The 26,485-nt window shown below is 52.8% G+C and overlaps 1 protein-coding gene across 12 annotated transcripts in view; it reads left to right on the forward strand.

Annotated features, from left to right (window-relative positions):
• The window catches only part of KASH5 (KASH domain containing 5), a 29,702-nt gene extending 4,759 nt beyond the window's left edge, over nt 1–24,943 (forward strand). For 5 of the 12 annotated variants that reach the window (XM_024237214.2, XM_054540959.2, XM_054540960.1 and 2 more), the window contains 18 exons: nt 1,569–1,673; nt 2,200–2,386; nt 2,862–2,926; nt 4,706–4,772; nt 5,037–5,198; nt 6,084–6,201; nt 6,516–6,566; nt 13,939–14,016; nt 14,289–14,345; nt 14,635–14,694; nt 16,004–16,068; nt 16,233–16,320; nt 16,789–16,911; nt 19,965–20,023; nt 21,904–21,949; nt 23,967–24,031; nt 24,112–24,219; nt 24,322–24,943. In XM_024237214.2, the coding sequence (XP_024092982.2) occupies nt 1,569–1,673; nt 2,200–2,386; nt 2,862–2,926; nt 4,706–4,772; nt 5,037–5,198; nt 6,084–6,201; nt 6,516–6,566; nt 13,939–14,016; nt 14,289–14,345; nt 14,635–14,694; nt 16,004–16,068; nt 16,233–16,320; nt 16,789–16,911; nt 19,965–20,023; nt 21,904–21,949; nt 23,967–24,031; nt 24,112–24,219; nt 24,322–24,463 (1,646 nt within the window). In that variant the 3' untranslated portion in view covers nt 24,464–24,943. Of the gene's footprint in view, nt 1–447; nt 503–1,249; nt 1,542–1,568; nt 1,674–2,199; nt 2,387–2,861; nt 2,927–4,705; nt 4,773–5,036; nt 5,199–6,083; nt 6,202–6,515; nt 6,567–13,938; nt 14,017–14,288; nt 14,346–14,634; nt 14,695–16,003; nt 16,069–16,232; nt 16,321–16,788; nt 16,912–19,964; nt 20,024–21,903; nt 21,950–23,966; nt 24,032–24,108; nt 24,220–24,321 lie in introns of those variants that run through there. The other 7 variants (XM_054540955.1, XM_054540956.2, XM_054540962.1 and 4 more) reach the window with 5 other exon arrangements.
• The last annotated feature ends 1,542 nt before the right edge of the window (nt 24,944–26,485 follow it).

A 26,485-nucleotide genomic window follows, 5' to 3' on the forward strand; every position in this document is an offset into this window, starting at 1 on the left:
CAGCGAGACTCCATCTCAAAAAAAAAAAAAAAAAAAACAGTGAGAGGAGGAAAACAGACTGGGGCTAAAGCCCTGGTCTCCCCTAACTGCGAGTTCACACACCCCTTCCCAAGGGCCAAACCTGGGTTCAAGACGGGGGGGTGCAAATTTCACTTACTACAAAGAACCCCGGAAGAGTTAGAGGGATGAGAAAGTTGACTCATATGTTAAACAGGGTGACCTTTGGCGAGTTCTTAGTTTCTCTATGCCTTAGTCCCCTCATTTGTAAAGTAGGGATTATAATAGCATCGATTATTATTATGCTACTAGACAGTTCATGTAAAGTGCTCAGAAAAGGCCTGGCACCTACTAAATGCTCAATAAGTGTTCAATTCTATTCTTGAGTCCCCACCACGTGCCAGGCCCTCTGCCAAAGCCTTTCTAGACTTTATCTCATTTTCTCTCTAGGAAAGAGGTAACACCAACCCCATTTTCCAGAGGAAGAAACCGAGGCCCAAGAGAAGTTGAGTCCATTGCCCCAAGTGCCACCACTTGTCTGAGGCCAAGCCTTGGTTTCCCCCTGGATCTACCCAGTCCTGCAGCCTGTGCTCAGTGAGCTGCTGCACCCAGCTGTTCAAGGCCAGGGCAGGGAGCCTAGAAGGTCACTTCCAGCCCTGGGAGAGAGGCTGGGCCAGCCCAGTGGCTCCTGCAGTTGAGAATCTCTCCCTATGTCATGGAGCATTTGTTGAGCACCTGCCATCTGCAGGTGTTGTGGCTACAACAGTAGACAAATAGACCCCAGGACGTGTGTGTGTGTGTGTGTGTGTGTGTACATGTGTGTGCTTCACATACACAGAGCTAACTCAGCCCTGGTGAGGAGGATCACTCTACCCACCCCCCCAGTAGGGAAACCGAGGCTCTGAGAGAAGAGACTTCCCCACAGATGTGCAGCTGGACTCTGCACCCAGGTCTATCTGACACACTGATCCAGCTCATAACCATTCCCTCACTGCCAACCCTGCCTGGTTTACCCCATCCCTCCATGTCTCAGCCCCTGGCCATGGGCTCCAATGATGCCACCCTCGCCTTAGGGATGCAGGGAGGAGAGAGACCTGGTCCCCAGGGTGGGCTGGGAGACCGGAGATGCAGCAGGCGGGATCGATCTGGGCTGCCCATGCATTATTGGATTGTTCCTGGCTCCTGGGCCCCCCTTCACTCTCAGCTCCTCCCAGAATCCTCTCTTCTTTGCCCTCCCCCGCCCTGTCCCTCTCTGAGTCCAGCCTGGGAGGCTGGAGAGGGGAGGAGGAAAGGGTGATCTCAGAGCGTCCTTCTCTGGGCTCCTAAGCCAATTGGACACAAAAAGACAGCAGGGGGGACTTCCTGGTCTGAAAGATGGGGGGAAGTAACTCAGAGACCCTCACATTGTTGCCCCCTCCTGAAGCTTCCTGCTGTTCCCCGCCCGCCCTAACTCTCAGTGCTCTGAGTGAATTCCCTCCCGGCTGTAGAGCCCAGGAGGCTGAGGACCTGGGGTCACCCCTCTTCCTTCCTCATTCTTCTCACTGGTGAGCTGAGCCCTCTTGTCTCCCCAGTGTACCTCTGGGAGCAGCCTGAGGAGGCAAGGCTGGGGATGCCGGTCAACTTGGAGGAGCAAATACTCAACTCCACGTTCGAAGCTTGTGACCCTCAGAGGACAGGTGGTGGGGGCAGGAGGGGTGCTGGGGACCAGTGCGGGCAGGATAGGGGTGGAGGCTGGGAATTGGGGAGCCTCAGAGAGAAGACTGGGCTAGGGCCCCCTCTTGGGGGTATTGCAAGAACAAAGTGGGTGATTATGGGAAGCTTCAGGAAGAAGAAAGTGGATAATGGGGTGAAGGCCTTTTAGAATGAGGAAAACTTGGGGGACATTGATGGAAGAGGGCAGAGTTTTGGGGTCATGGGATAGGGGAGGGAGGCAGCCACCATGGTGGCATGGGGCATGGCTGGTGCTGTCCCCATGTCCATCCCCTTTGGTTTACCCTGTGATGGGGGGATGACTGGGCCCCATTTCCAGGTGAAAAAGTGGACTCAGAGGAGGGGAAAGGGCTTGCCCAGTGTGTCTCCACTGGGCCATGGAGCAGGAGTGCCACCAGCCTAGCCAGTGACATCCTGCTCCCAAGCTGCTGCCAGTCTATACCCACCACTCCCCACCTGCCCCAGACCCCCTCACTGCATGCTCTGTCCCAGGCACTGTGGCCGTGGCCCAGGTGCTGGCCTACCTGGAGGCTGTGACAGGCCAGGGCCCCCAGGATGCACGCCTCCAAACATTGGCCAACAGCCTGGACCCCAATGGGGAGGGCCCTAAGGCCACTGTGGACTTGGACACTTTCCTGGTTGTCATGCGTGACTGGATTGCTGCCTGTCAACTACATGGGTGAGTCCCCATATCTTCATCCTCCTCTGGGAAGTCCTTCCTAAGATCTAACCTCATACCTGCTTACTGGAGCCAGCATCCTTTAGACCCAAGGACCTACTGTGTTTGGAACGAGGCTGTGGAGAGAAAAATGAAGAGATGGGATTCAGAGGGGGTAGATAGGGAGTCTGAGGACAAAATAATTTGGATGAGGAAGCAGAGGGGGTCTGGGAGACAGAAATAAAATGGGGCTGGAGAAGGGAGGAGTTTGGGGCTGACAGAGGTCCCTCCCCATCCCTTCACCAAACCCACTCCTTGCCCCTCCTGCTTTTCCATCTGGCCACGGGCACTTGCCATCTGGCCTCATCCTCCTACCCTGTGGTGCCAGCTCTCACCTGACCCCGTCCCTCCTCCCACCTGCAATCCCCCTGCCTGTGGCTGGTGAGGCCTGAGGGGCAGCTACAGTGGGGCGCTAAGCTTCATCCCTTTGATACAGGGGATTAGAGCTGGAAGAGGAGACCGCCTTCGAGGGAGCCCTGACCTCCCGGCAACTGCCATCTGGTGAGATTGCTATATATAGAATGAAGCAGGCAGGCCCTGGGTCAGACAGTGTGGGGACTTACCACCCAGGGCAGAGCAAGGGATAGGGTAGGAACCAGAGACCTTTACTGTAGCCTAGAGCTGTGAGTGTGGCTTTCTAGGTCCTCAGTCCCTTCCCTCCCTGAGCTTTGGGGTTTTTTCTTCAGAGGGTGGTTTCCAACTCTTCCTCCTCACACCAGCCCTATTAGAGAGGCCTTCGAGGCCCCGCCTACCTCTGCTCCATCATTAACATCACCTCTCCTCACTCTAGTCCAGGCATTCACAGGCCCACTGGTCTTGCTGCCCTTCCTCGAATGTGCCCCACTTCTGCCCAGCACAGGCCCTTGCTCAGGCTGTTCCCCTCCACTCCTCACTCCCCACCCCCCTGGACTTTTTTTTTTCTGAGATAGAGTTTCGCTCTTGTTGCCCAGGCTGTTGTGCAATGGCGCGATCTCAGCTCACCGCCACCCCCGCCTCCTGGGTTCAAGCAATTCTCCTGCCTCAGGCTTCCGAGTAGCTGGGATTACAGGCATGCGCCACCATGCCCGGCTAATTTTGTATTTTTCATAGAGACGAGGTTTCTCCATGTTGGTCAGGCTGGTCTCGAACTCCTGACCTCAGGTGATCCAACTGCCTTGGCCTCCCAAAGTGCTGGGATTACAGGCGTGAGCCACTGCGCCAGGCCATCATCCTTCACACCTCTGGCAAAGGGAAAGCCCTGGTATGCCCCTAGCTAGAGTTCCTTGCTCCCCATGCTCACTCCTAGACTTGTAGGCCTTTCCATTGGAACATCCACATGCAGAGGAAATCTGATTATCTAGTTAGCCACTGGCGCCTGGGTTTAGTTGGCTGGTTTGCTCACCATTATATCCCCAGGACCTCACACATAGGAGGTGCTCCATAAAAAAAGTGGTCATGATTACAGGCGTGAGCCTGTAATCCCTGCATTTTGGAAGGCCAAGGTGGGAAGAACATTTGAGCCCAGTAGTTTGCGACCAGCCTGGGCAACATAGTGAGCCACCATCTCTACTAAAAATAAAAAATTAGCTGAGTGCGGTGGCATGTACCTGTGGTCCCAGCCGGGACACTGAGTCAGGAGGATCGCTTGAGCCATAATTGCACCACTGCACTCCAGCCTGGGCAATAGAGCAGGATCCTGTCTTTAAAAAAAAAAAAAAAAAAAAAATGGTGGTCATGTTCCATTTCTCTAGCCATACAAAAAAAGGTGGGGAAGGAAATTCTCTTCAACCTCCTTCATCAGGCTTGGGGACCCAGGGAGGGCTGCGAACAGAGGAGGGACTAGAGGCCAGGAGGCCAGAGAAGAGGCTCTGGTGAGGATCCAAGAGGAGAAAGCAAGGGCCGGAGCATGGAGCAGAGAGGAGGGGTGGAGCAGAGAGTCAGGGGCAGGAGGGAGAAGTCTGGGCTCTGCTGGACTGGGGGTGACAGGGAGCAAGGGAGCCAGGTCCGCCCAGTGGCTGGGTGGTCGGTGGGGGACCTGGGAAGGGGAAGGTGAAGTGCTGCCCAGTGTTCGGTGTAAAGAATGTGGGGGGTTGGGGTTATCTGGGAGATCCAGCCTGAGCTCAAGGTAGAAGACAAGCAAGAGGGCTTTACAGTAGGTATAACTGCAGCCCCAAAAGCCCATGAGATTCTCCAGAGCACAGGTGAGGGTGGAGCCAGATGGAATCCAACCTCATAACCCTGGGGCACCTTATATTTAAGGGTACCAGGGAGGCCAACACCCTCTTGTCTGTCTCCCTCCAGGATGCCCAGAAGCTGAGGAGCCAGCCAACCTGGAGAGCTTCGGAGGCGAAGACCCCAGACCCGAGCTGTACCTATCCTCACACCCCTCCCTGACCCTCCAGCCCACACCCTGTCCCCTCCAGCCTGCCGAGGCCTGGGTAGGGCTTGGGATCCTTCAGGGAAATGAATGAGGGACGGGGCTTTGCTGAAAGTTCAGGGAGAGCAGAGGAGTCTCTCTCCTGTTTATCTTTCCCCAAAAGAGCCACATCTCCCCACCACCAGCACCTACCTCGACCTGGGGAAATGAGTCAGGGGCTGTGGACAGTGACCTGAACCCCTTCCTTGCCCCTAGACAAGCCACAGCTGACCTGCTGAGCAGCCTGGAGGACCTGGAGCTCAGCAACCGACGTCTGGCTGGGGAGAATGCCAAACTCCAGCGGAGCATGGAGACAGCTGAGGAGGGGTCAGCACGCCTTGGGGAGGAGATCTTGGCTCTGCGCAAGCAGCTTCACAGGTGGGCTGGACCCCACACCCACCCTCCCCAGCGCCCCTGCCTCCGTCCTCCCTGCAGCACCCGGCCTCTATCTCCCATGCTCGCGTCTGCATCCTGCTCTTTGACTCTGTACCTGTCCTTTCTTTTCCGTTTTCTGTTTTTTGTCTTTTGTGTCTCTCTGGTTCTTATCTCTTAGCCTCTGTTTTGGTCTTTTTATCTTTCCCTTGAGGGTTCAGACTTCTCTCTCTCTCTCTTTTTTTTTTTTTTTTTTTTTGAGACAGGGTCTCACTCTGTCACCCAGGCTGGAGTGCAGTGGGTATAATCATAGCTCATTGTAACCTCCGCCTCTGGGCTCAAGCGATCCTCCCACCTCAGCCTCCCAAGTAGCTGGGACCACAGGCCCACCACCCTGCTTGGCTAATTTTGTTTTATTTTTTATAGAAATGAGTTCTCACTGTGTTGCCTATGCTGGTCTCAAACTCCTGGGCTCAAACCATCCTCCCGCCTTATCCTCCCAAAGTGCTGGGAGTACAGGCCTGAGCCACTGCACCCAGCCTAGATTTCTCTCTTTATTCTTCTCCTCTCTCTGATTGTTCATGTCACTTGCCCTTTCATCTCTCTGTGCTCTGTCATTCTTCATGTTTATCATGGTCTCCCTGTTCTAGTCCCCCACTCTCTCTAGGTCTCTTTCCCACCTCCTCAGTCTTTTACTGGGTCTCTGTGCCCACACCAGGTCTCTTTCTCCTCTTTTCTCTCTGGGTCTCTGTATTCCCTTCTCTCTGGGTCTCTGTCCCTGCCCACCATCTGGGATCTCTCTGTTGCTAGTGTCTCTCAGAATGGATCTGTCTCTGTGCTTCTCTGCCTTCCTCTGTCTCGTATGGCTCATCCGCCCCCACCCGCATTCAGCACCCAGCAGGCCCTGCAGTTTGCCAAGGCCGTGGATGAGGAGCTGGAGGACCTGAAGACTCTGGCCAGGAGCCTGGAGGAACAGAATCGCAGCCTTCTGGCCCAAGCCCGGCAGGCGGTGGGTCTGGCCCAGGGGAAGGAAGGTGCCCTCTCTCTTCTTTGTTTCCTGGAGTCAGGGCGACAGAGTGTGACTATGGAGTAGGAAAGGGCAGAGGTCACCTGGCTTTCTCCCTCTCTCCAGGCCCTGCTCACCCTAGACTTTTTCAAGCTTACCTGCCATCCTTTTCATGACAAAGGAGACAGCAGGAGCCATCAGGGCTTCCCAGACCCATTCCCCCAGGCCCTGGTTGTGTTCTCAGGGGTGGGAGAAGGGCAACATGGGGGCAAGGAGGCTAGAAATGAAACCTTTGTCCTCTCTCTGGGGTTGGTCAGGAAAAGGAGCAGCAGCATCTGGTGGCTGAGATGGAGACTCTGCAGGAGGAGGTGAGCGGAGGCCCAGCACCCACTCCCACCCCTTCCCCAGTACTTAGGGTCTTCTTGACACCACTCCCTTCTGCCGCCAACACCCCAGCAGCTGCCACCAAACAACCTTCAGCCTGCTTGGGGAGGCCTCAGAATGTCAGTAGTGTGGGAATGTCCCTGAGGTTACATCACACTGTGAGAACAGCCATGGTTGACAAGAGTGTGAGGCATGGGGTCAGCCTACATGGCTTCAGGCTGAGGCCACCTACATAAGAATGGACCAGTCCCTCCCTTCTCTGTGCCTCAGTTGCCTCACCTGTAAAGATGAACAGAACAATGGCATCTGCCTCATTGGTTTGTGTGAGACTTCAACCAAAGGATACTTGTAAAGTCTTGGGCACAAGGTAGGACACATAGGATGTGCTCACTAAAAGTTAGCTAGCATTGTTTCTATATTAGTATTTTTTTACAGTGAATAAAACAGCCAGGCACAGTGGCTCATGCCTGGAATCCCAGCACTTTGGGAGGCCTAGGTGGGTGGACCCCTTTAGCCTAGGAGTTCGAGACCATCCCGGGCAACATGGCAAAACCTTGTCTCTACAAAAAATAGAAAAATAAGCCAGGCATGGTAGTGTGCACCTGTAGTCCAGCCACTCAGGAGGCTGAGGTGGAAGGACTGCACGAGCCCGGGAGACAGAGGTTGCAGTGAGCCAAGACTGCATCACGGCATTCCAGCCTGGGTGACAGAGCAAGAGCCTCTAAAAAAAAAAAAAAAAAAAAAAAAAATTGGATTTGAAGTCAACCTTGAGTTCAAATCTCATCTCTGCCACTTACACAATAGGCAACCTTTAAGCATGTGACTTCTTCTCAAGCCTTTACTTTTACTTTCTTTCTTTTTTTTTTTTTTTTTTTTTTTTTTTTTGAGACAGAGTTTCATTCTTGTTGCCCAGGCTGGAGTGCAATGGCGCGATCTTAGCTCATCGCAACCACCGCCTCCCGGTTCAAGCGATTCTTCTGCCTCAGCCTCCCAAGTAGCTGGGACTACAGGCATGTGCCACCACGCCTGGCTAATTTTGTTTTTTTGTTTGTTTGTTTGTTTTAGTAGAGACGGGGTTTTTCCATGTTGGTCAGGCTGGTCTCGAACTCCCGACCTCAGGTGATCTGCCCACCTCAGCCTCCCAAAATGCTGGGATTACAGACATGAGCCACCGCGCCCAACCTACTTTTACTTTCTAAGAACTGGAAGAAGGGTATCTGTTCAGTAGGCTTGTTTTGAGGATTGACAGCATTTCACTGAGGGACTAGCAAACAATATGAAGAGACCGAGTTCAGCTTCACATTTAATTCAAGCCCCGTTCCATCCAAGACAGAAAAGCATCATCTTAGTTCATTCTGGGCCCACCTAATTTTTTTTAGATTGAAACAAACTCATCAATTGACAATGAAACCTGTCACCACCCCCCACCTCAAGGTGGTATCTAAGTTGCAAGAGACTGACTCAGGAGCCTAGTGCTCTAAGAGGCTGCTGGTCCTCACTCAATGTTTCTCCTCTCTGCTGTTCATGAGATTGATGGGTTTTGTCCAAGCGTTTGTCACCACTGTGTGCTGGCATCCACTGTGAGGCCCGCATTGTCTTTGGATCTCTGGACATACCATCTTCTTCATCTTCTGGTGATGATCCCTTATCTGGGCTGGGACTCTCACTCCACCACTTCCACACCCTTCCAGAGCCATGGAGGTGGTTTGGCTACTTTCCTGTGAAAGGGAAGAGGCTGGGGTCACTGCCCAAAGCCCCTGCCTCATTTCCCCAGGTCGGGGTGGGTGCTCATGGTGGGGAGATATGGCTTCTCTGGGGAAAGAGAAACAGGAGAGAGACTCCTCTGCTCTCCCTGAGCTGTTAGCAAAGTCCCTGTCCCTCACTCATTTCCCTGAAGGATCCCAAACCCCACCCAGGCCTTGACAGACCAGAGGACACAGGGCTGGGGTGGGCAGAGGTCTGGAGAGGACCCACCAATGAGGCCTCTTTGCTTTCACAAGAAAGTACCATCTCTATTATTCTCACACCGTGATGATTCTGAGAGTGCTCTGGGAAGTACACGGAAGGCCTCTCAGATCCCAGGACTTCCAGGGCTCTGTGGTTCTCCATCCATTCCCTCCACCCCTCATAGCTAGCCCTGGGTTAGGGGAAAACTCTGGGCTCATTTTCAGCCTATTCTCTTCACTGTCTGTCCTGCATTCCTCCCCCAGCTCTAAGGATCTCTGCCTAGTCCAGGCAGATCATGTATTCCCAAAAAATACCTTTGTCCTACATGTGCAGTGTTTTTTACACTGAAATCCAAAATCTTTCTGCTGTTTTCTGGCTCTTCCATGAAAACTCATCCCCTTGGGGCAATGGGAATCTCACAGCATGATGGCTGTACCATGTGAGACATGGAGTGCAGACAGGATGTGACAGTTTCTTTCAGAACGTCCCTTTTTAAGAGTGAAAAACTTGCCAGGCGCGGTGGCTCACACCTGTAATCCCAGCACTTTGGGAGGCCGAGGTGGGTGGATCACCTGAGATCAGGAGTTCGAGACCAGCCTGGCCAACACAGTGAAACCCCATCTCTACTAAAAATAAAAAAATCAGCCGGGTGTGGTGGCACACCGCTATAATCCCAGCTACTCGGTACTCGGGAGGCTGAAGCAGGAGAATCGCTTGAACCCGGGAGGCAGAGGTTGCAGTGAGCTAAGATGGTACCAGTGCACTCCAGTCTGGGCAACAGAGCAAGACTCAGTCTCAAAAAAAAAAAAAGAAAAAGAAAAACTTTCCGGCTGGGCATGGTGGCTCACACCTGTAATCCCAACACTTTGGGAGGCCAAAGCAAGATTGCCTAGGCCAGGAGTTCGAGACCAACCTAGGCAACATAGTGAGAGCCCGTCTCTACAAAACAAAAAAAGTAAATAAAAGAATGAAAGGCCAGGCACGGTGGCTCACGCTTGTAATCCCAGCATTTTGGGAGGCCGAGATGGGTGGATCATTTGAGGTCAGGAGTTCGAAACTAGGTGAAACCACGCCTCTACTAAAAATATAAAAGTTAGCCGGGCGTGGTGGCGGGTGTCTGTAATCCCAGCTACTTGAGAGGCTGAGGCAGGAGAATCACTTGAACCCGGGAGGCAGAGGTTGCAGTGAGCTGAGATGTGCCACTGCATTCTAGCCTGGGTGACAGAGCGAGACTCTGTCTCAAAAAAAAAAAAAAAAAAAAAAGAATGAGAAACTTTCCCTGAAGCCCCCTGGCAGAACTTCCTGCCTTACAGTTCATTGCCATTCAGCCATTATAACCAGACTACATGGATAATATGGCCTCTGATGGGTCCAGAATGCTCCAGGGAAGAGAACAAAGAAATGATGCCTTCAATCTGCAGGACACTCATTTCCTTAACCAGAGGTTTAGAAGAAGGTGGTCTCTGGGAAGAAGGTGGTCTCTGGGTGGTTTGGTGGCTCCCTGGCTGCCTGTGGCCTCATGACTGCAGATGACTGCAACAGCTCCAATCTCATGTTCTCATTCAAAGTAGAAAAACGTGGGGCAAAGGGGAGTCAGGAGGCCAGTCATGGTGGCTCACGCCTGTAATCCCGCACTTTGGGAGGCTGAGGCAGACGGATCACAAGGTCAGGAGATCGAGACCATCCTGGCTAACACGGTGAAACCCCGTCTCTACTAAAAATACAAAAAAAAAAAATTAGCTGGGCGTGGTGGCGGGCGCCTGTAGTCCCAGCTACTCTGGAGGCTGAGGCAGGAGAATGGCATGAACCCAGGAGGCGGAGCTTGCAGTGAGCCGAGATTGTGCCACTGCACTCCAGCCTGGGTGACAGAGCGAGACTCCGTCTCAAAAAAAAAAAAAAAAAGGGGGAGCCAGGAAATGCCCCTCTCGTGGCTCTTTTCATCAGAAGCCTCTCACCCCACCCCCAGCAGCTCTTATATCTCACTGGCCAGAACTGGATCACATAACACCCCAGCTGCAAAGGAGCCCAGGAGAATATCTGACCTTTTTCAGCCTCTAGAGTGGCAGGTGAACAAGTGAGAAGCGGCGAGAATGGCTGCTGGGTTAGCTAACCAGCTGAGCTTCCTGCATCTGCCAAGATTTCCACCTTGACTCACTCCCATTGCTGGGGCTGGGACCCATCTGCCCTCAGACAGAGAGAGTAGATCCCTCGACAAAAGCAGAAGGAGTAAGCAGGGTAAATAGCAACCAGCAGTCTCATCTCTAGCTCCTCCCCACCAGGAAGGCCTGCTGCCAGGTTGAGTGCCTTGAGCAGCGTCTGGGACACCCTCGGCCCTTGATAAACTGGAGCTCTTCTTGGTTCCCTCCCCTCTACCTTCCCCCTCCACACAGCTGCCTACAGAGCATCTATAGATTGAGTTCTCAAGTTACAGTAGAATAATGCTGGAGTAACAAGACACTCAGACACTGAAGATCCAGGCAGCCTTCCTATGGAGAACCTACAAAGCTGGCTCAGGTTACTGCAGAAGGAGGCAGGAGCAGCTGAGTAACCAGGTTCCCTGCCGAGTGGCCCAGGATCTGGCCTGCAAATCCCTACCAGGTGGACAGATGTTGACACAGCACTCTTTTCCTGTCCTTCCTCTGCCCTTCACCTGGCAGCCCAGGCCCACTGAGACAGAGGGAGAGCAGCTGATGGAGGACTTGGAGCTGGCTGGAGAGAGGGAGAGGCTGGCCTTGGTATATCCCCTGGAGTGCCAAGAGGAGGGGTGTGGTGAAAGGGAACTCTGGACTGCTTCCATGCCCCAAAGTGCATTTCCCCAGTGACCACCTCGCCTTGAAACCCTGTGCAACTTGATGGGTTTTTGGTGCCCCTAAACTTTAGACTGGAATCTGGGCCATTTTATGCTCAGGTTCCATTTCATGGCTGGCATGGGCTGCCCTCTCCGGCGTATTGTTTTCCCAGTCAACTGTCCTCAGCCTTGAAGACTCAGCAACGCCTCCTCAGGAAGCCTGTTAGTGCTCCCATGGTACCCAGGCCGTAGGCCTCTCCAGAGCCCACCTCGTGCATTGTTACCCGCTTCTGCATCCATCTCCACCTCTAGAACCTAATTCCCTTTGTGTCCCATTCTCACCCAGGGCTGTGTCTGGCTCACATGAGAGTCTGAGGATTATAAACACAGGATTTGGAATCACACAGATTTAGGTTTGAGTCCACTTACCATGTGACCTTGCCAAGTCTTTTAGCCTCTCTACTCCTCTATAAAATTGGAAATGATTATACTATTAATAGGGCAACCAGACGTGGCATTACTCCTGAATGGCACAATTTTATATGTATAGCACGACCCAGTCTTGCCAAAAAATTGAACAAGAGTCTGGACAAGGCCCTGGATCTACCTACCAGTTTATAAGAAATAATGATAGAGGAAAGCGGTGAACATAACCACAGGGAACAAGAGCGCAATCAGCCTAATCAGAACACACCAATCCTACAGGACAAGGGACCTGCTTTCTTCCACAGAATGAGGGCCTGAAGAGTGCCAGGATTGGGGTGGAGGGGGGAGAAATTACTGTCAGATTAAAAGAAGTAAGACATTTCAACCAAAAGCAATGATGGACCTTGTTTGGACCCTCAATCAAAGTAAATGTAAAGAAATCTCTGAGACAACCAAAATGAAAAAGGAGCACAGGCCGGGTGCAGTTCCTCACCCCTGTAATCCCAGCACTTTGGGAGACCAAGAAGGGTGGATTACCTGAGGTCAGAAGGTCAAGACCAGCCTGGCCAGCATGGTGAAACCCCGTCTCTACTAAAAATACAAAAATTAGCCAGGTGTGATGGCACGCGCCCGTAATCCCAGCTACTCGGGAGACTGAGGCAGGAGAATCACTTGAACCTGGGAGGCGGAGGTTGCAGTGAGCCGAGATCACGCCATTGCACTCCAGCCTGGGCGACAAGAGTGAAACTCCGTTTCAAAAAAAAAAAAAGAAAGAAAGAAAGAAAAAGAAGCGCAAACTTTCTAGTATGAGATGATACTGAGTTATTGTTAATTTTGTTAAGTATGATAGTGGTATTGTGGTTTTGCTAAAGGAAATAAGTCCTCAAGTAGGAGATAAATGCTGGAGTAACTACAGGTGAACTAATATGATGCCTGCGATTTGCTTTAAAGTAATCTACTTAAAACATCTGGAGGAGAGCCGGGTGCAGTGGCTCACACCTGTAATCCCAGCACTTTGGGAGGCGGAGGCAGGTGGATCGCCTGAGGTCAGGAGTTCAAGACCAGCCTGGCCAACATAGTGAACCCTCGTCTCTACTAAAAATACAAAATTAGGGAGCGTGGTGGCACATGCCTGTAATCCCAGCTACTTGGGAGGGTGAGGCAGGAGAATCACTTGAACCCGGGAGGCACAGGTTGCAGTGAGCCAAGATCGTGCCATTGCACTCCAGCCTGGGCAACAAGAGCGAAACTGCGTCTCAAAAAAAAAAAAAAAAAAAAAAAAATTAGCTGGGTGTGGTGGCAGGTGGCTGTAATCCCAGCTACTAGGGAGGCTGAGGCAGGAGAATCACTTGAACCTGGAAGACAAAGATTGCAGTGAGCCAAGCTTGCACCATTGCATGCGAGCCTGGGCAACAAGAGCAAAACTCTGGCTCAAAAAAAAAAAAAAACATCTGGAGGAGAAACATCTCAGTTTAAACAAAACCGAGAAAATGCATATAATTATTGAAGCTGGGTGATAGATAATGTGGATAACAGGCTTCTTATATTGTTCTTTTGATTTTAAAATTGGGGATAAGAAATGAGTCAACACATGCAAAATGCTCAGTAAGTGTTAGCGATTATTAACCTATCTAATCCTTACAGCAATCCCATAAAGTAGGTCCTAGTTAAGCTCCGTTTTTTTGTTGTTGTTGTTTTTTTCCTGAGACAGAGTCTTGCTCTGTCGCTCAGGCTGGAGTGCAGTGGTGCGATCTTGGCTCACTGCAACCTCCGTCTTCCCAGTTGAAGCATTTCTCCTGCCTCAGCCTCCTGAGTAGCTAGGATTACAGGCACGCGCTACCATGCCCAGCTAATTTTTGTATTTTTAGTAGAGATGGGGTTTCACCATGTTGGCCAGGCTGGTCTTGAACTCCTGACCTTGTGATCCGCCCGCCTCAGCCTCCCAAAGTGCTGGGATTACAGGCGTGAGCCACTGCCCCTGGCCTAGCTCCATTTTTATAGATGGGGGAGCCACACTCAAAGAAATTAAAGCTGAGGTCCCACTAGAATGGTTGGAGGAATTAAATGGGTTAAAACATATGAAGTGCTTAGCATGAGGCCTGATGTATATCAATCAAGTGTTTAGCAAATATCTGCTGTTAATTTTGACATCACCATTTGCTGAAATGAATGTGATGAGCCATTCCTTCTTCTAGAACGGGAAGCTGCTTGCCGAGCGGGATGGAGTGAAGAAGAGAAGTCAGGAGCTGGCCATGGAGAAGGACACTTTGAAGGTGCCACTCTTTCCCAGTGCCTGACAACTTTCCACCACCCTGGGGCCATTTTTCCCATTTCCAGTTTCAGTGACTGCAGCCTGATGAGGGCAGGGTCTTCCATCAAGCTGTCAGGCTCCCAGGACCACCCAGGAATCCCTAAAATCCCTGAAGTCCTGGAACATCTCAGGAGGCTGAATAGGTGGGGGTGCCAGAGAGCAGGTCGGGCCAGACGAAGGGCAGGACCAAGGGGAGTCCTGGGAGGCTGGATGGACCGGCTCCTTTCTTGGCAGTGGCAGCTCTTTGAGTGCGAGCACCTCATTTGCCAACGAGACACCATCCTCTCTGAAGTAAGTGGCCCGGGGAGGGAAAGAGATTTGCCTTCCATGTGCACCAGCCACTTCCTGCCCCTGGTCTAGAAAGGGAAGTCCTACTTGGGTCTGATCCTTGGATGTGCAGCCGGAGAGACTGACCCCTCAGGGATCTAGAAGCCCTTCTGCCCAGTGCTCTCCCTTGGGCCCCAGCTCTTCCCTCAAGCTCACCCTGTCCCTTAACCCCCAAGCCAGTCCCCCTGCCACCACCACCCCCAGTGTCTTTGGGGAACTGGTCCCAGTCTTATTTGGCTTTCGGCTTTCCCAGCGCACTCGCCATGTGGAGAGCCTGGCCCAGACCCTGGAAGAATACAGAGTGACGACGCAGGTAACTCAGCAGCCCTCACCACTCACCGCAGCCCTCGTCACTTCTCTTTTGCCATCTCGGACTTGCTGCCTCTCCTCCTCGTGCCTCTTCCTCTGTTGGTGGCCACATCTTGCTTCTTCCATCCTTAATGTATGACTGTATGAGTGTATGACTGACTGTATGTCTCCCCCTCTGTTTCTGTATCTGCCTTTTCACTTTTTCTCTGTTCCTTCCATTCACTTTCATTCTCTGTGGGTGTCTTCTCACATACCTCCTCTCCTTATCTTATTTTTTTTTTGAGACAGAGTCTTGCTCTGTCGCTAGGCTGGAGTGCAGTGGCACAATCTCGACTCACTGCAACCTCTGCCTCCCAGGTTCAAGCGATTCTCCTGCCTCAGCTTCCCAAATAGCTGGGACTACAGGTGCATGCCAGCATACCCAGCTAATTTTTGTATTTTTAGTAGAGACGGGGTTTCACCATGTTGGCCAGGATGGTCTTGATCTCTTGACCTCATGATCCGCCCCCCTTGGCCTCCCAAAGTGTTGGGATTACAGGTGTGAGCCACCATGCCCAGCCTCCCCTCCTTATCTTTATGTGTCTCTGCAAGGCTCGTGTGGGTTCCTGTCTCTGCCTCTAGGTCTAGGCTGTCTGTCTCCCTAGGCAAGTCTTCTCTGTTTGGCTCTGGTCTTTACCAGTCTCTTAGCCCTCGTGTTTCTCTTGCCTGTCTGTGAGTCTGTTTCCATCTATGTCTTTCATTTTTTCATGCATCTCTGCCTCTGCCTTCCTTCTTTTAATTTTCTTGGCTGTGCTTTTTTTTTTCTTTCTTTTTTGAGACGGAGTCTGGCTGTGTCACCCAGGCTGGAATGCAGTGGTGCAATTTCAGCTCACTGCAACCTCCGCCTCCTGGGTTCAAGTGATTCTCCTGCCTCAGCCTCCCAAGTAGCTGGGACTACAAGCGCGTGCCACCATGCCCGGCTGATTTTTTGTATTTTTAGTGGAGACATGGTTTCACCCTGTCAGCCAGGATGGTCTCGATCTCCTGACCTTGTGATCTGCCTGCCTCAGCCTCCTGAAGTGCTGGGATTACAGGCATGAGCCACTGCGCCTGGCCTCTTGGCCTGTGCTTTAGCTTCTAGATTCCTGTTGCTCTCTGTCTCTCTTTGGCTTCCTGACATTCTGTCATGGCTTTCTTCCCTAGGCAGTATGTGTCTGGGGAACCCAAAGCAGTCAGGAAAGGGGAAAGAACCCCGGAAGAGGAGCCCGGGGGGGGGGGGTGGGAGGGTGGGAAAAATGCAGAGCCAAATGCGCCCCCCACTTCCTCCTTTGCAGGAACTGAGGCTGGAGATTTCACGCCTGGAGGAGCAGCTGAGTCAGACCTGTGAGGGGCCCGATGAGTGAGTGGAACTTCAAGGGGTAGGAGGAGGCAGGAGGGGAGCCTAAGGGCAGGGACACCCTGGCCTCCAACCCCAAGGTGGGCAGGGAAGGGAGGCCAGCATGAGCTGACTGAGTGGCCACCAGGCACAGAGGCCACCTTCCTCCCTCCTCCCTGTATGGCCAGGCTACCTGAAGGGGTCCAGCTGAGAAGAGTGGGCTGGACCCAGCTGCTGCCCCCATCGCTGGGCTTGGAGATCGAGGCCATTCGACAGGTGGGCCTAACATCCCTGGAATAAGCTGCAGGCCACCAAGGCAGAATCTCCAAACATCTCCCCACTGTGATTCTCACACCAGCCTAGCCCTAACCCACATTGCTGCCAGAGGCTCCCATCGCAACCTTAGCTCTTCTCTAACTCTCTCTACCTCGGATCCTAACCCCAAACCCACTGGCAGCCCCAGGCCTGTGCCAGACCCCAGTCTGATCCAGCTGTGACTCACCCCTGTCTCGTCTCCCTCCATGACCATCTCACTCCTTAACTTCATCTCAAACCCACACCTCGGTGCTGGCACCAAACCCTCCCCGTTCCTGCTTCTGCGCACTCCCCAACCCCAGCCCCACACCAGCCCTTTTCTGCCTCTCATCCTATTTTCAGCCGCACGCCTAAACCTATTTCTATCTCTGACCTTGTCTTCTACCTTAACATGGCTCTCCCTGACCTCGGAAACAACTTCTGTCCCAGAAACAGGAAGTGGCAACTGCTGATCTCTCCAACCCTCTGTGTGGGGTGTGGCAGTGGGAGGAAGTCATCCATGAGACCAGTGAGGAAGCTGAGTTTCCATCTGAAGCCCCAGCTGGGGGACAGGTGAGCACAAGAAAAGTTCTGAAGTCCAGGAGCTGGAAAGGGGCCAGGAGCTCCAGGTGCCGCCCTGGCCAGCCCATTCACTCACACTTTTGCTTGTTCCCCATTTGATAAGAAAATGTTAATTGAGGGCCCACTGTGTGCTGGACACCCAGCCACAAGCCAGACCAGACACCACCCCTACCCCAGGGACTGACGTGCCAGCGTTGTAGACAAAGGTGAACAAAGCAAACACACAAGTTGCACTGTGGCTTTTATGGTTGGTTTGTTTTTTAGAAAACACTCTCGGGAATTACATTATTTAAAATCGTACTACTGTAGGAAGGGAATAAGTAAGTTGTTTATTCTAACATTTTAAGGATATATTAAGCATTTATGTTTCAAATATAAGCACCTTTAAGAAAAGCCAGCAAGCTCACTATGACATCTTTAACTCAGCAATAACCATTGGATTTTTTTTTTGTTTTTTTGTTTTTAGAGACAGGATCTTGTCTTATTCTGTTGCCCAGGCTGGAGTGAACTTGACTCACTGCAGCCTCAACCTCCTGGATAAGCAGTCCTCCCACCTCAGCCTCCCGAGTAGCTGGGACTACAGGCACACACCACCATGCCTGGCTATTTTTTTTTTTTTAATTTTATGTTTTATTTTGAGATGGAGTCTCACTCTGTCACCCAGGCTGGAGTGCAGTGGCACGATCTCAGCTCACTGCAACCTCCACCTCCCAGGTTCAAGCAATTCTCCCTGCCTCAGCCTCCCAAGCAGCTGGGATTACAGGCACCTGCCGCCACACCTGGCTAATTTTTGTATTTTTTAGTAGAGACGGGGTTTCGCCATGTTGGCCAGGCTGGTCTTGAACTCCTGATCTCAGGTGATCTGCCCGCCTCAGCCTTCCAAAGTGCTGGGATTACAGGCGTGAGCCACCATGCCCAGCCTTTTAAAAATTTTTTTATAGAGATGAGATCTCACTATGTTGCCCAGACTGGTCTCAAACTCCTGGGCTCAAACTGTCCTCCTACCTCAGCCTCCCAAAGTGCTGGGATTACAAGCATCAGCCACTGCACCTGGCTTTTTTTTTTTTTAATTAATTTATTTATTTTGAGACAGAGTCTCACTTTCTTCTCTGTTGCCCAGGCTGGGGTGCAGTGGCATTATCACAGCTCACCGCAGCCTCAATCTCCCTGGACTCAGGTGATCCTCCCCTCTCAGCCTCCCAAGTAGCTGGAACCACAGGCATGTGCCACCTTGCATAGCTAATTTTTCTATTTTTTGTAGAAATGAGGTCTCCCTGTGTTGCCCAGGCTGGCTGAACTCCTGGGGTCAAGTGATCCGCCTACCTCAGCCTCCTAGAGTGCTGGGATTACAGGCATGAGCTACTGCTCTGGGCTCTCTCTCTCTCTTTTTTTTTTTCTTTTAAAGAAAATGTTGTAAACAGCTGTATAAACAATGCTGTATTGTCTTGAGAACTGCACCACTTCAAAGCTCTTTGCCATCCTTAAGAAGAGACTCATTTCTCTGATCACTTTTTCCCTGGTTTGAGAAAAGCTTCTGTTTCTCTTTGACACCAGAGCTTGTTTGGGTTCTTATTTAACTCTCCCAGTATCTCTGTAAGGCAGGCATCCTCATCTTGTTACTCATGGGAAACTGAGGCTCAGGGAGAAATCACATGCCCGTGGTCACACAGCTTGTTGGGGACAGAGCCTCATCCCTCAGAAGTGTAGGTTAGATTGGGCTTCTGCTTTGAGCTGTCAGATTCCCCTGAGAGACAGGCTTGTCAAGGGGAAGACTGAGCCAGGCCTGCAACCTGCGATGGGCCCAGGGATACAGAGCTGAGTCCCTTGGGGCCGGGCCTCTCAGTGCTCAAGGCCTGATAGGAGAGACCCTGCAAATGGGTTGCCCCAGTGCAGAATGATCATTGTGCTAGAGGTAGGGGATGGGCCTGTGGGAGCCCAGAGAAGAGGTATCTGTGTCAGGTCAGAGACTGGGGAAGATATTGAAGGAAAACTGATACTTGAGTGGAAGGAAGGAAGGAAGGATGGAAGGAGGGAGGGAGGGAGGGAGGGAAGGAAGGAAGGAAGCCTTCGAGGCACTGGCACAGCCTGTGCAAGGCCTTGTTATAAAATCATGATATGCTTGAGGAGTAGAGGGTAGCTAGGGATGACTAGTGAGAGATGAGGCCAGGGCCAGATCATGAAAAGAATTCTCTGTCAAGCTAACAGATTGTACTTTTCTTCGTAAAGCCACAGGAAGGGTGGGGTCAGCTCTGGGCTTAAAAAGATCCCTCTGGGACCATGTGAGGGATCTACTGGAGGCAGGGAAGAGGCTGGAGCAATGGTGATGAAGCCTGAGCCAGGCCAGGGCCCTGGGGATGGAGGAAAAGGGACAGACAGACATAATTGGGGTGGAGGGACAGAGCAGGGGTCAGACGGGATGTGGGTGATGGGGAGGGAGGAAAGGAGGAAAGACTTGGAACTTGTGACCTCATGAGGTGAAATCTTGAGGGATGTCTGGGGGCTGCCTGGAAACAGTTGGGTGTACCAGCCTGGAGCTCAAGGATTGCATTTAGAAAACAATGTCAAGTTGGTTGTTGAGGTCAAGGGCAATGCTGATATGTCTCTGGAGAAACCGAGACGTACTTGGGTCCTGAGGGAGAGCAGATAGACCCAGCCCAAGTCTGGGAACCTGGGATGAGAAGGCAGTTGGACAGGGAAATGCTGATCTCCTCTGGGATGCAGATGAGTGTACGAGATCTGTGGAACATCCAGGAAGTTTAGGCGACCGGGACTCCTGGGTCCTGTCAGGGAAGGGGGCTTGGTGGCATAGAAAACAACCCTTTGGTCTTTGGCTTCTGCCCTTAGGGGGCTAATAGGGCCATCCTCATGTAGGGGAGCATGAGAGGAGGGCAGGTTGTAGAAGGTGGTAAATTCATGTGCAGGTTGCAGCCTAGAAGACCTTTTGCATATGGGGTCTGGGACTGGCGGGGAGACAGTGGGCACTGTTAGGGTTGGAGCTTTGAGTGAGAAGAATCAGAGAAGAACTAACTTTTTTGTTTCCACAGAGAAACTTCCAGGGAGAGCCAGCGCACCCTGAAGAAGGAAGGAAGGAGCCATCCATGTGGTAAGGAGCTGAGCCATCCATCTGCCTCAGGGTGACACCTCTTTCACAGATGTTTAGAGTAGGAGGACTGGATGAGCCCTGAGGGGGTTGGCATGCCATTCATTCACTCATTCTTCACATCTTCCCGGAGCAGACCCTGGGCCTGTAGGCCAGGAGATGAGACCCGGCCCTGCCCTCAGGTCTAGGAGGAGATCTGGTTCCTGACCCTGCCTTAGGGGAAGGCTCCCAGCGAGGCCGCCATGCCTGAATGGGGTGACGGGGCGGGGGGCCTCGGGAATCAGCGTGGATTCAGATTCCAGCTCAGGTACTTTGCAGTCAGGCTGGTGTAAGCATTTGGTTGTATGCTGTGAAGTCCCAGCCCTGTGATTGGGATGTGATTGTTAGGAGGCTATGTCCAGGCCTCTGAGGATGGAGAATGCACTAGATGACTGGGCCCACCCTCCTCCGGGGCCCTGGCCTTGGGGCCTCTGGTTTCCTGTGTTGCTTCCCTCTCCCCCTCCCCTCTTTCAGGCTCCCAGCTGCGGCTACTAATGAGGCTGCCTGCCAAGGCCTCTAATTGGACTTGTCTGGGAAGAGCTGAGATTGGGCGGGATGGGAGCTCTGGAGTTATGACCTCCCTCTGCGTCACCAGAGAAAGGAGGGGAGAAGGGGCTGAGCAGTAGTGGAAGTGGGGGAGGCAGGTGCCATGCGAGTTTCCAGAGGTCAGGGGCAATTCGATCCTCAGGTTGGAAAGTTGGGAGTGAGGAAGGTGGTGAATACAACGGCCCCTAAAGGTAGCCAGCCGTGAGGGCTTGGACCTTGAGAGGGGTTGGGTCCCAAGTAGAAGTTTCAGGGGATCAGATAGTGTATGTTTGACTGGGGCCTAAGAGCCTGGATCCTTTATCACGTGGGAGCACAGCTATATTCCTGAGGGTATCTCTGAGGGTTTTGGGTCTGAAGCTGGTGGTGGTGGCAACTGCAGGGCTGGATCTCTGGTCCCCAATGAAGGCAGTGGCTGGTGGTGTGGATGGCTGGGTCTCTAAGGGGTATTCAGGCTGGGCAGCTTGAGGCCTGAGTCCCCAAAGCAGCATTTCAGGGACTCAGATGGCTGTGACCCTAGGAGGGGCCTCCCTAGGAGCCTCCGCCCGAGGCAGGGTCAGGAGCCAGATCTCCTCCTAGACCGAGACTCGCTGAGGGAAGGGCCAGGTCTCATCTCCTGGCCTGCAGGCCCAGGGTCTGCTCCTGGAAGATGGGAATGAGTGAGTGAATGAGTAGCATGCTAACCCCTCAGGGCTCTTCGAGTCCTCCTGGAAGAGGGGCTTGCACCTAAGAGGATTTGGCATGGGGAGGAACTCCAACAGTTGAGTTCTGTGGGCTGGGAGGTCTGAGTTGGAGTCCCGGTCCTCAGAGAGCACCCAGTGACAGTCATTGAAAAATGGCTCAACCCACTAGACAGGAAGGGGGTTTCGACACGTGCTCTGGGGTCTTACAGAGGCCTGAATCTCTGGTATTTTGGAGGGTGAGAGAGCCGGAAGCCTCAGTTCCCAGCTGGGGGATCTGCTGGGGAAGTAGTGACTGAGAAAACCAATCTGAGATGAAGAGGCCCCCTTATTCTTTTAGTGGTTCACAGACCCTTTGGGTAATTTGGTGAAAATTCATGTGAAAAATACATATGCAGGACACCCCCCAGGCCCATCCATGCCGCCTGGCCTCCCCCAAGCCCATCCATGCCGCCTGGCCTCCCCCAGGCCCATCCATGCCCCCTAGCCTCCCCCAGGCCCATCCATGCTGCCTGGCCTGTGCTAAGACCCCCTGCTCCAAGGCTTCTCTCCCAGCCCATAGTAGGCAAAGGGAACCAGAGAGAAGAGGACAAAGCCAGCAGTGACTTTGTTGGCCCTCAGGTTGACCAGAAGAGAGGAAGAGGAGGATGCAGAGAGCCAGGTCATGGTAGGCAGTTCCCAGCACCCCTCCCCAGTCCCCATCCACTCCAAGCCCGCAGAGGCTGAGTCGTTTCAACTCTTCCCAAGCCCCAGCCTCACACCCCAACTCCTCAGGAGCAGAGAGAAAAATCGTTTGGCCAAGAGATAACAAGGCCCTTGCTGTAGCTAATGAGAGCGATGGTGAGGTGGGGGGAGGCCTGGAGGCTAGTGGGCGGCCAGGCTGCTCCCGGGGGACCCTCCCAGCCACACACACAGGGCTGCAGCCACCACACCGCAGGCCTCATAGACGTGGCTACACCCCCGGATTGCATAAATGCACACGCACATGCGCCCACACTCAGGAGAGGTTGGGCCGGCCCTCCCCAGCCAGCCTCAGAACTCCCTGGGGGCACAGTGCCCGCAGCCCCCCTGCCTGCAGCCACACAGGCCAGTTCCTCTGCTCCTCAGAGCCCAGTGCCCGGAGGAGGTTAAGATTTCCATTCTCAGGCAAGGACAGGGAAAGAAACTTGGTAAGGAGAGGTGAGGAGCCCTCAGTTGTGAGCTGAGGAATGCAGGAGCTGGGCTGGAGTCTGCCTGTTGTGGGTCAGGCACTGTCAGGGCCCCTGGGGCTCTTCAGGGTCCAAACCGGCCAAGATGGCTGCCTCCAGGACACTCAGCTCCCAGCACCCTGGCCCCGAAGCCCACCTCCTCGACATACCACACTCCCTTGCGAGACTGGGGCTCCACCTCAGCTTCCTCACAGCTCACATGGGGATAATGTCTTTCTTGCTCCCAGGGTGGGAAGGAGGGTTAAGGACTATGTCATAAAGGGCCTGGGTCCCTGCCTGGCACAGCAGGTGGTAGAGGTGAAGATACTGATTGTGATTGGTGTTCTTTTTTTATTTACTGCCATTATCATTGTCATTCATCATCCTCATCTGTGTTAAAAAGGTGTGTGGGGGTAGGAAGGCCAGAGACCCATAGAGGGGAGGCCCTTCCAGGGAGACATGGGGGATGAGGCGGTGCAGTGGGTGGGGCCTGGCCCTAGAGGAACAGCTGGGGCTTTGGTCTTTGAATCTTCAGATGAAGTGTTGGAATTAATCAGTGAATTTAGCGTGGTTGCTGGGTGAAAGGTCAAAATAAAAAATCATATTTCAGTATAGCAACCATGAGCAATTAGAAAAATAAATTTGTAATTATGCCATTTATAATGGCATGGTGTTTTGTTTTTGGTTTTTGTTTTGAGATGGAGTCTTGCTCTGTCGCCAGGCTGGAGTGCAGTGGCGCGATCTCGGCTCACTGCAAGCTCTGCCTCCCAGGTTCACGCCATTCTCCTGCCTCAGCCTCCCGAGTAGCTGGGACTACAGACACGTGCCACCACGCCCGGCTAATTTTTGTATTTTTAGTAGAGACGGAGTTTCGCCATGTTGGCCAGGATGGTCTCCATATCCTGACCTTGTGATCTGCCCGCCTCAGCCTCCCAAAGTGCTGAGATTACAGGCATGAGCCACGGCGCCCGGCCTATAATGGCATGTTTTTAATTAGTAAAGCACCTGCCGATTCTGGCATAGGCAGGAAGACAGGATTCTTCATGAGGCCCAGCACAGGGGTGGGCACCTGTAGAAGATGTGGTCTCTGCCCTCAGAGAGCTTAGATACTTCCAGAATCCAATGGAAAACAGAGGTGATGATATTGAATAGCTCACACAGACATTGAGCACTCACTATGTACCAGGTGCTGTCAAGGTATTGCCCCTGCCTTTTTTTTTCCTACATTCACTCATTTAGTCTCCATGTTAACCCTACGAGGTGGGGACATCCCTGGCCAGCAGATGGGGAAGAGCGGCACAGAGAGGTGTGGTGACATGCCAAGGACCCTCAGCCAGAAGCTGGCAGAAACGGGAACCTGACCTGGCAGCAGAAGCTCACTCACTTAGCTCCTGAGCTCCACCACTTTCTATGTGGCCACTTGTGTCCAGTGGGCTGACCTGAGTACCGCTCAGTCCAGAACCCGGTGCCTCCAATGCATCTCTTTTGTCCTCCCAGGCTGATCTCCCTATCCCTCTAGGAGACCCTCGCCCTGGAGACATCCCAGAAAGCCCTCCAGAGAGGTAATAGGACCCACAGGGTCCGGGAGGGACACTGGGGGCAAGAAAAAACCCAGTGGTGAGTCCCTTCTTTCCCCCAGCAGGCCTGCGCAGCGGGAACTCCAGCAAGCCCTGGTGCCTGTGATGAAAAAGCTGGTCCCAGTCAGGAGGAGGGCCTGGGGCCAGCTCTGCCTGCCCTCACAGCGGCTCAGGTGTGCCCCCAGGCGTCTCCAGAAGGAAGGAGGTGGTCTGGCCTTGGGAAGAGCAGGGGCTGCCTGAACCGTACCCTAAATGCTCTCCCACCTCCCCACCAGGGTCACTCGACATCCACTGATCCCAGCTCCTGTCCTGGGCCTGCTGCTGCTGCTGCTGCTCTCTGTCCTGCTGCTTGGCCCGTCCCCATCTCCCACCTGGCCCCACCTCCAGCTCTGCTACCTCCAGCCCCCTCCAGTGTGAGAGGCTCTACTTGCCCCTCAGAGCAGTGTCTAGCTCAATAAATCCCCTGGCACTCTCTCCACTGGGATCCCCATAGTTAGTCCAGTGTTGCGCAGGCTTACCCCAGATAGAGTACAAGGGATCCACATCCCTGTATTTTTATGTGAAGTCTCCTAGTTTTTTAATGTTGACATTTCTTAACAATAGCAAAACTCCCCCAGTAATGGATTAAGCACTAAGGATTATTCCCTCACAAAACAAGCCTGACGAGGGCAGCTGTGGGCACACAGCTAAGTCTCAGTTGCCTTGGGGCCAGGGCCTCAGTGATTCTCCTGTCCCCTCCCTCATGCTCAGGAGTTGGCAGTTGTAGCTTCCTACATCACATCTGCGGGAGACGGAAACTTCTTCCTTCCTTTTTATAAAGAGAGGCAGTAGCCTCAGTGTGCAGTGGGTAGATTCAAATCATATTCATAATAAAAGAGAAGCAGTTGCCTGCCCAGAGCCACCAGCAGACTTGTGTTTGTTTCACTAGCCAGACTGTTTGATGTGACCACCCTTAACTGTAAGGGAGGCTGGGAGACCTGGGAGGTCAAGTACCTCTGCGGGTACTGGGTACCTTGAAAGTGCCTTGCCACACACCTCATTCACACTGAAAAACACTGCAGGGCATGGACCTAACAAACGCTTTGGGAGTCACCTACACACCACCACCAGTGTGCAGCTGCTGCATGGCCTTTGCATGCATCGCCAAGCTGCTTCGAAGGGCTCCAGGATACCTCTTCTCCTTGATTTCTTTCTCCTTCCTACCTTCTCTACAGCTCTGCCTTGCCCTCCCCCAACAGGATCCTGACTCTGTCCTGCCACCCCTCCATGGGTAGCAGCCTAGGTTGATCCAGTCCTAACTGCATCCTAAGTCAATAAAGAACAATCTTCTTGGGCCGGGCGCGGAATCACTTGAACCCGGGAGGCGGAGGTTGCAGTGAGTGGAGATTGTGCCACTGCACTCCAGCCTGGGAGACAGAGTGAGACTGTGTCTTTAAAAAAAAAAAAAAAAATTAAGAAAAAAACACATGCGAGACCCCAACCCCTCCCTCTTATTCACATGGACCATCTGCATGGTGCAGCTCTGATGCATCATTATGCTGCAAGCCCCTTCCCAGCTGGAGTAAAGCTGAGGACATGAAAGGGAAGCAGATGGAGTCTGAGAAGCCTACCCTACTCCCAAAAAAAATACATGATTGGGCATCCACTCTGTGTGGCATGTGGTCCATGGCATTGTGCAGGGAATGCCCCAAGCTTTGCCTGCCTCATAGCACCGCTGGCAAGATCCTTACACCATGGCTCCAACGCTCCCTGTAAATAACAAGAGTGGACACCCAGGATGGCTGGCCCCAGGGTGAGAGGGCGCTGAGCTAGGCACTTTGAGATACGTATTTAATCTGCACCTCAACACTAGGAAGTAGATGGTGCTATTATTGCTTTACAAATGAAGACACTGAAGCACAGAGAAGTTAAATGACTTGACCTAGGTGTCACAGCTAAAAATTATGAGAGTTGGGATCCAAACTCAGTCTGAGTCCAGTTCAGCAAATGAACTCACACGGTGGCTATCTGCTGTTTGTAGCAGCCTATGAGTTGAACATCCTTCCTTGCCTGGGAAAATCCCAAGATAGGAAGGAGACAGGGCCCCACCTTCAACCAGGAGAGTCAAAGGAGGGTTCCCTTCCCCAGCTCCCAGGGGGTTGGGCTGCTATGACAGGCAGTGTGCGGGGCCCATGCCCATCCCTGTGGCCAAGGAGAAGGATCACGAGATTGGCAGCCCCACCAGACCCTCCAGTCACAGCTGTCAAAGGCAGCAGCAACTCTCTACAGAAAAAGGAGGACAGGGATGTGGACCAGGCACACACCAGAGATGTCCGCTAGAGTGCAAATGGCAAACAGGAAAAGCACCAGGGTGCCATTTATTCATTCAACAAATATTTGTTCATCCTCTCTTTCCAACAGCTAGACCTTAGAAGATGAAGCTGTAGAGGAAAGCAGGAC

The sequence above is a fragment of the Pongo abelii genome, chromosome 20 (assembly GCF_028885655.2).
Source record: "Pongo abelii isolate AG06213 chromosome 20, NHGRI_mPonAbe1-v2.0_pri, whole genome shotgun sequence".
Classification (NCBI taxonomy): Eukaryota; Metazoa; Chordata; class Mammalia; order Primates; family Hominidae; genus Pongo; species Pongo abelii.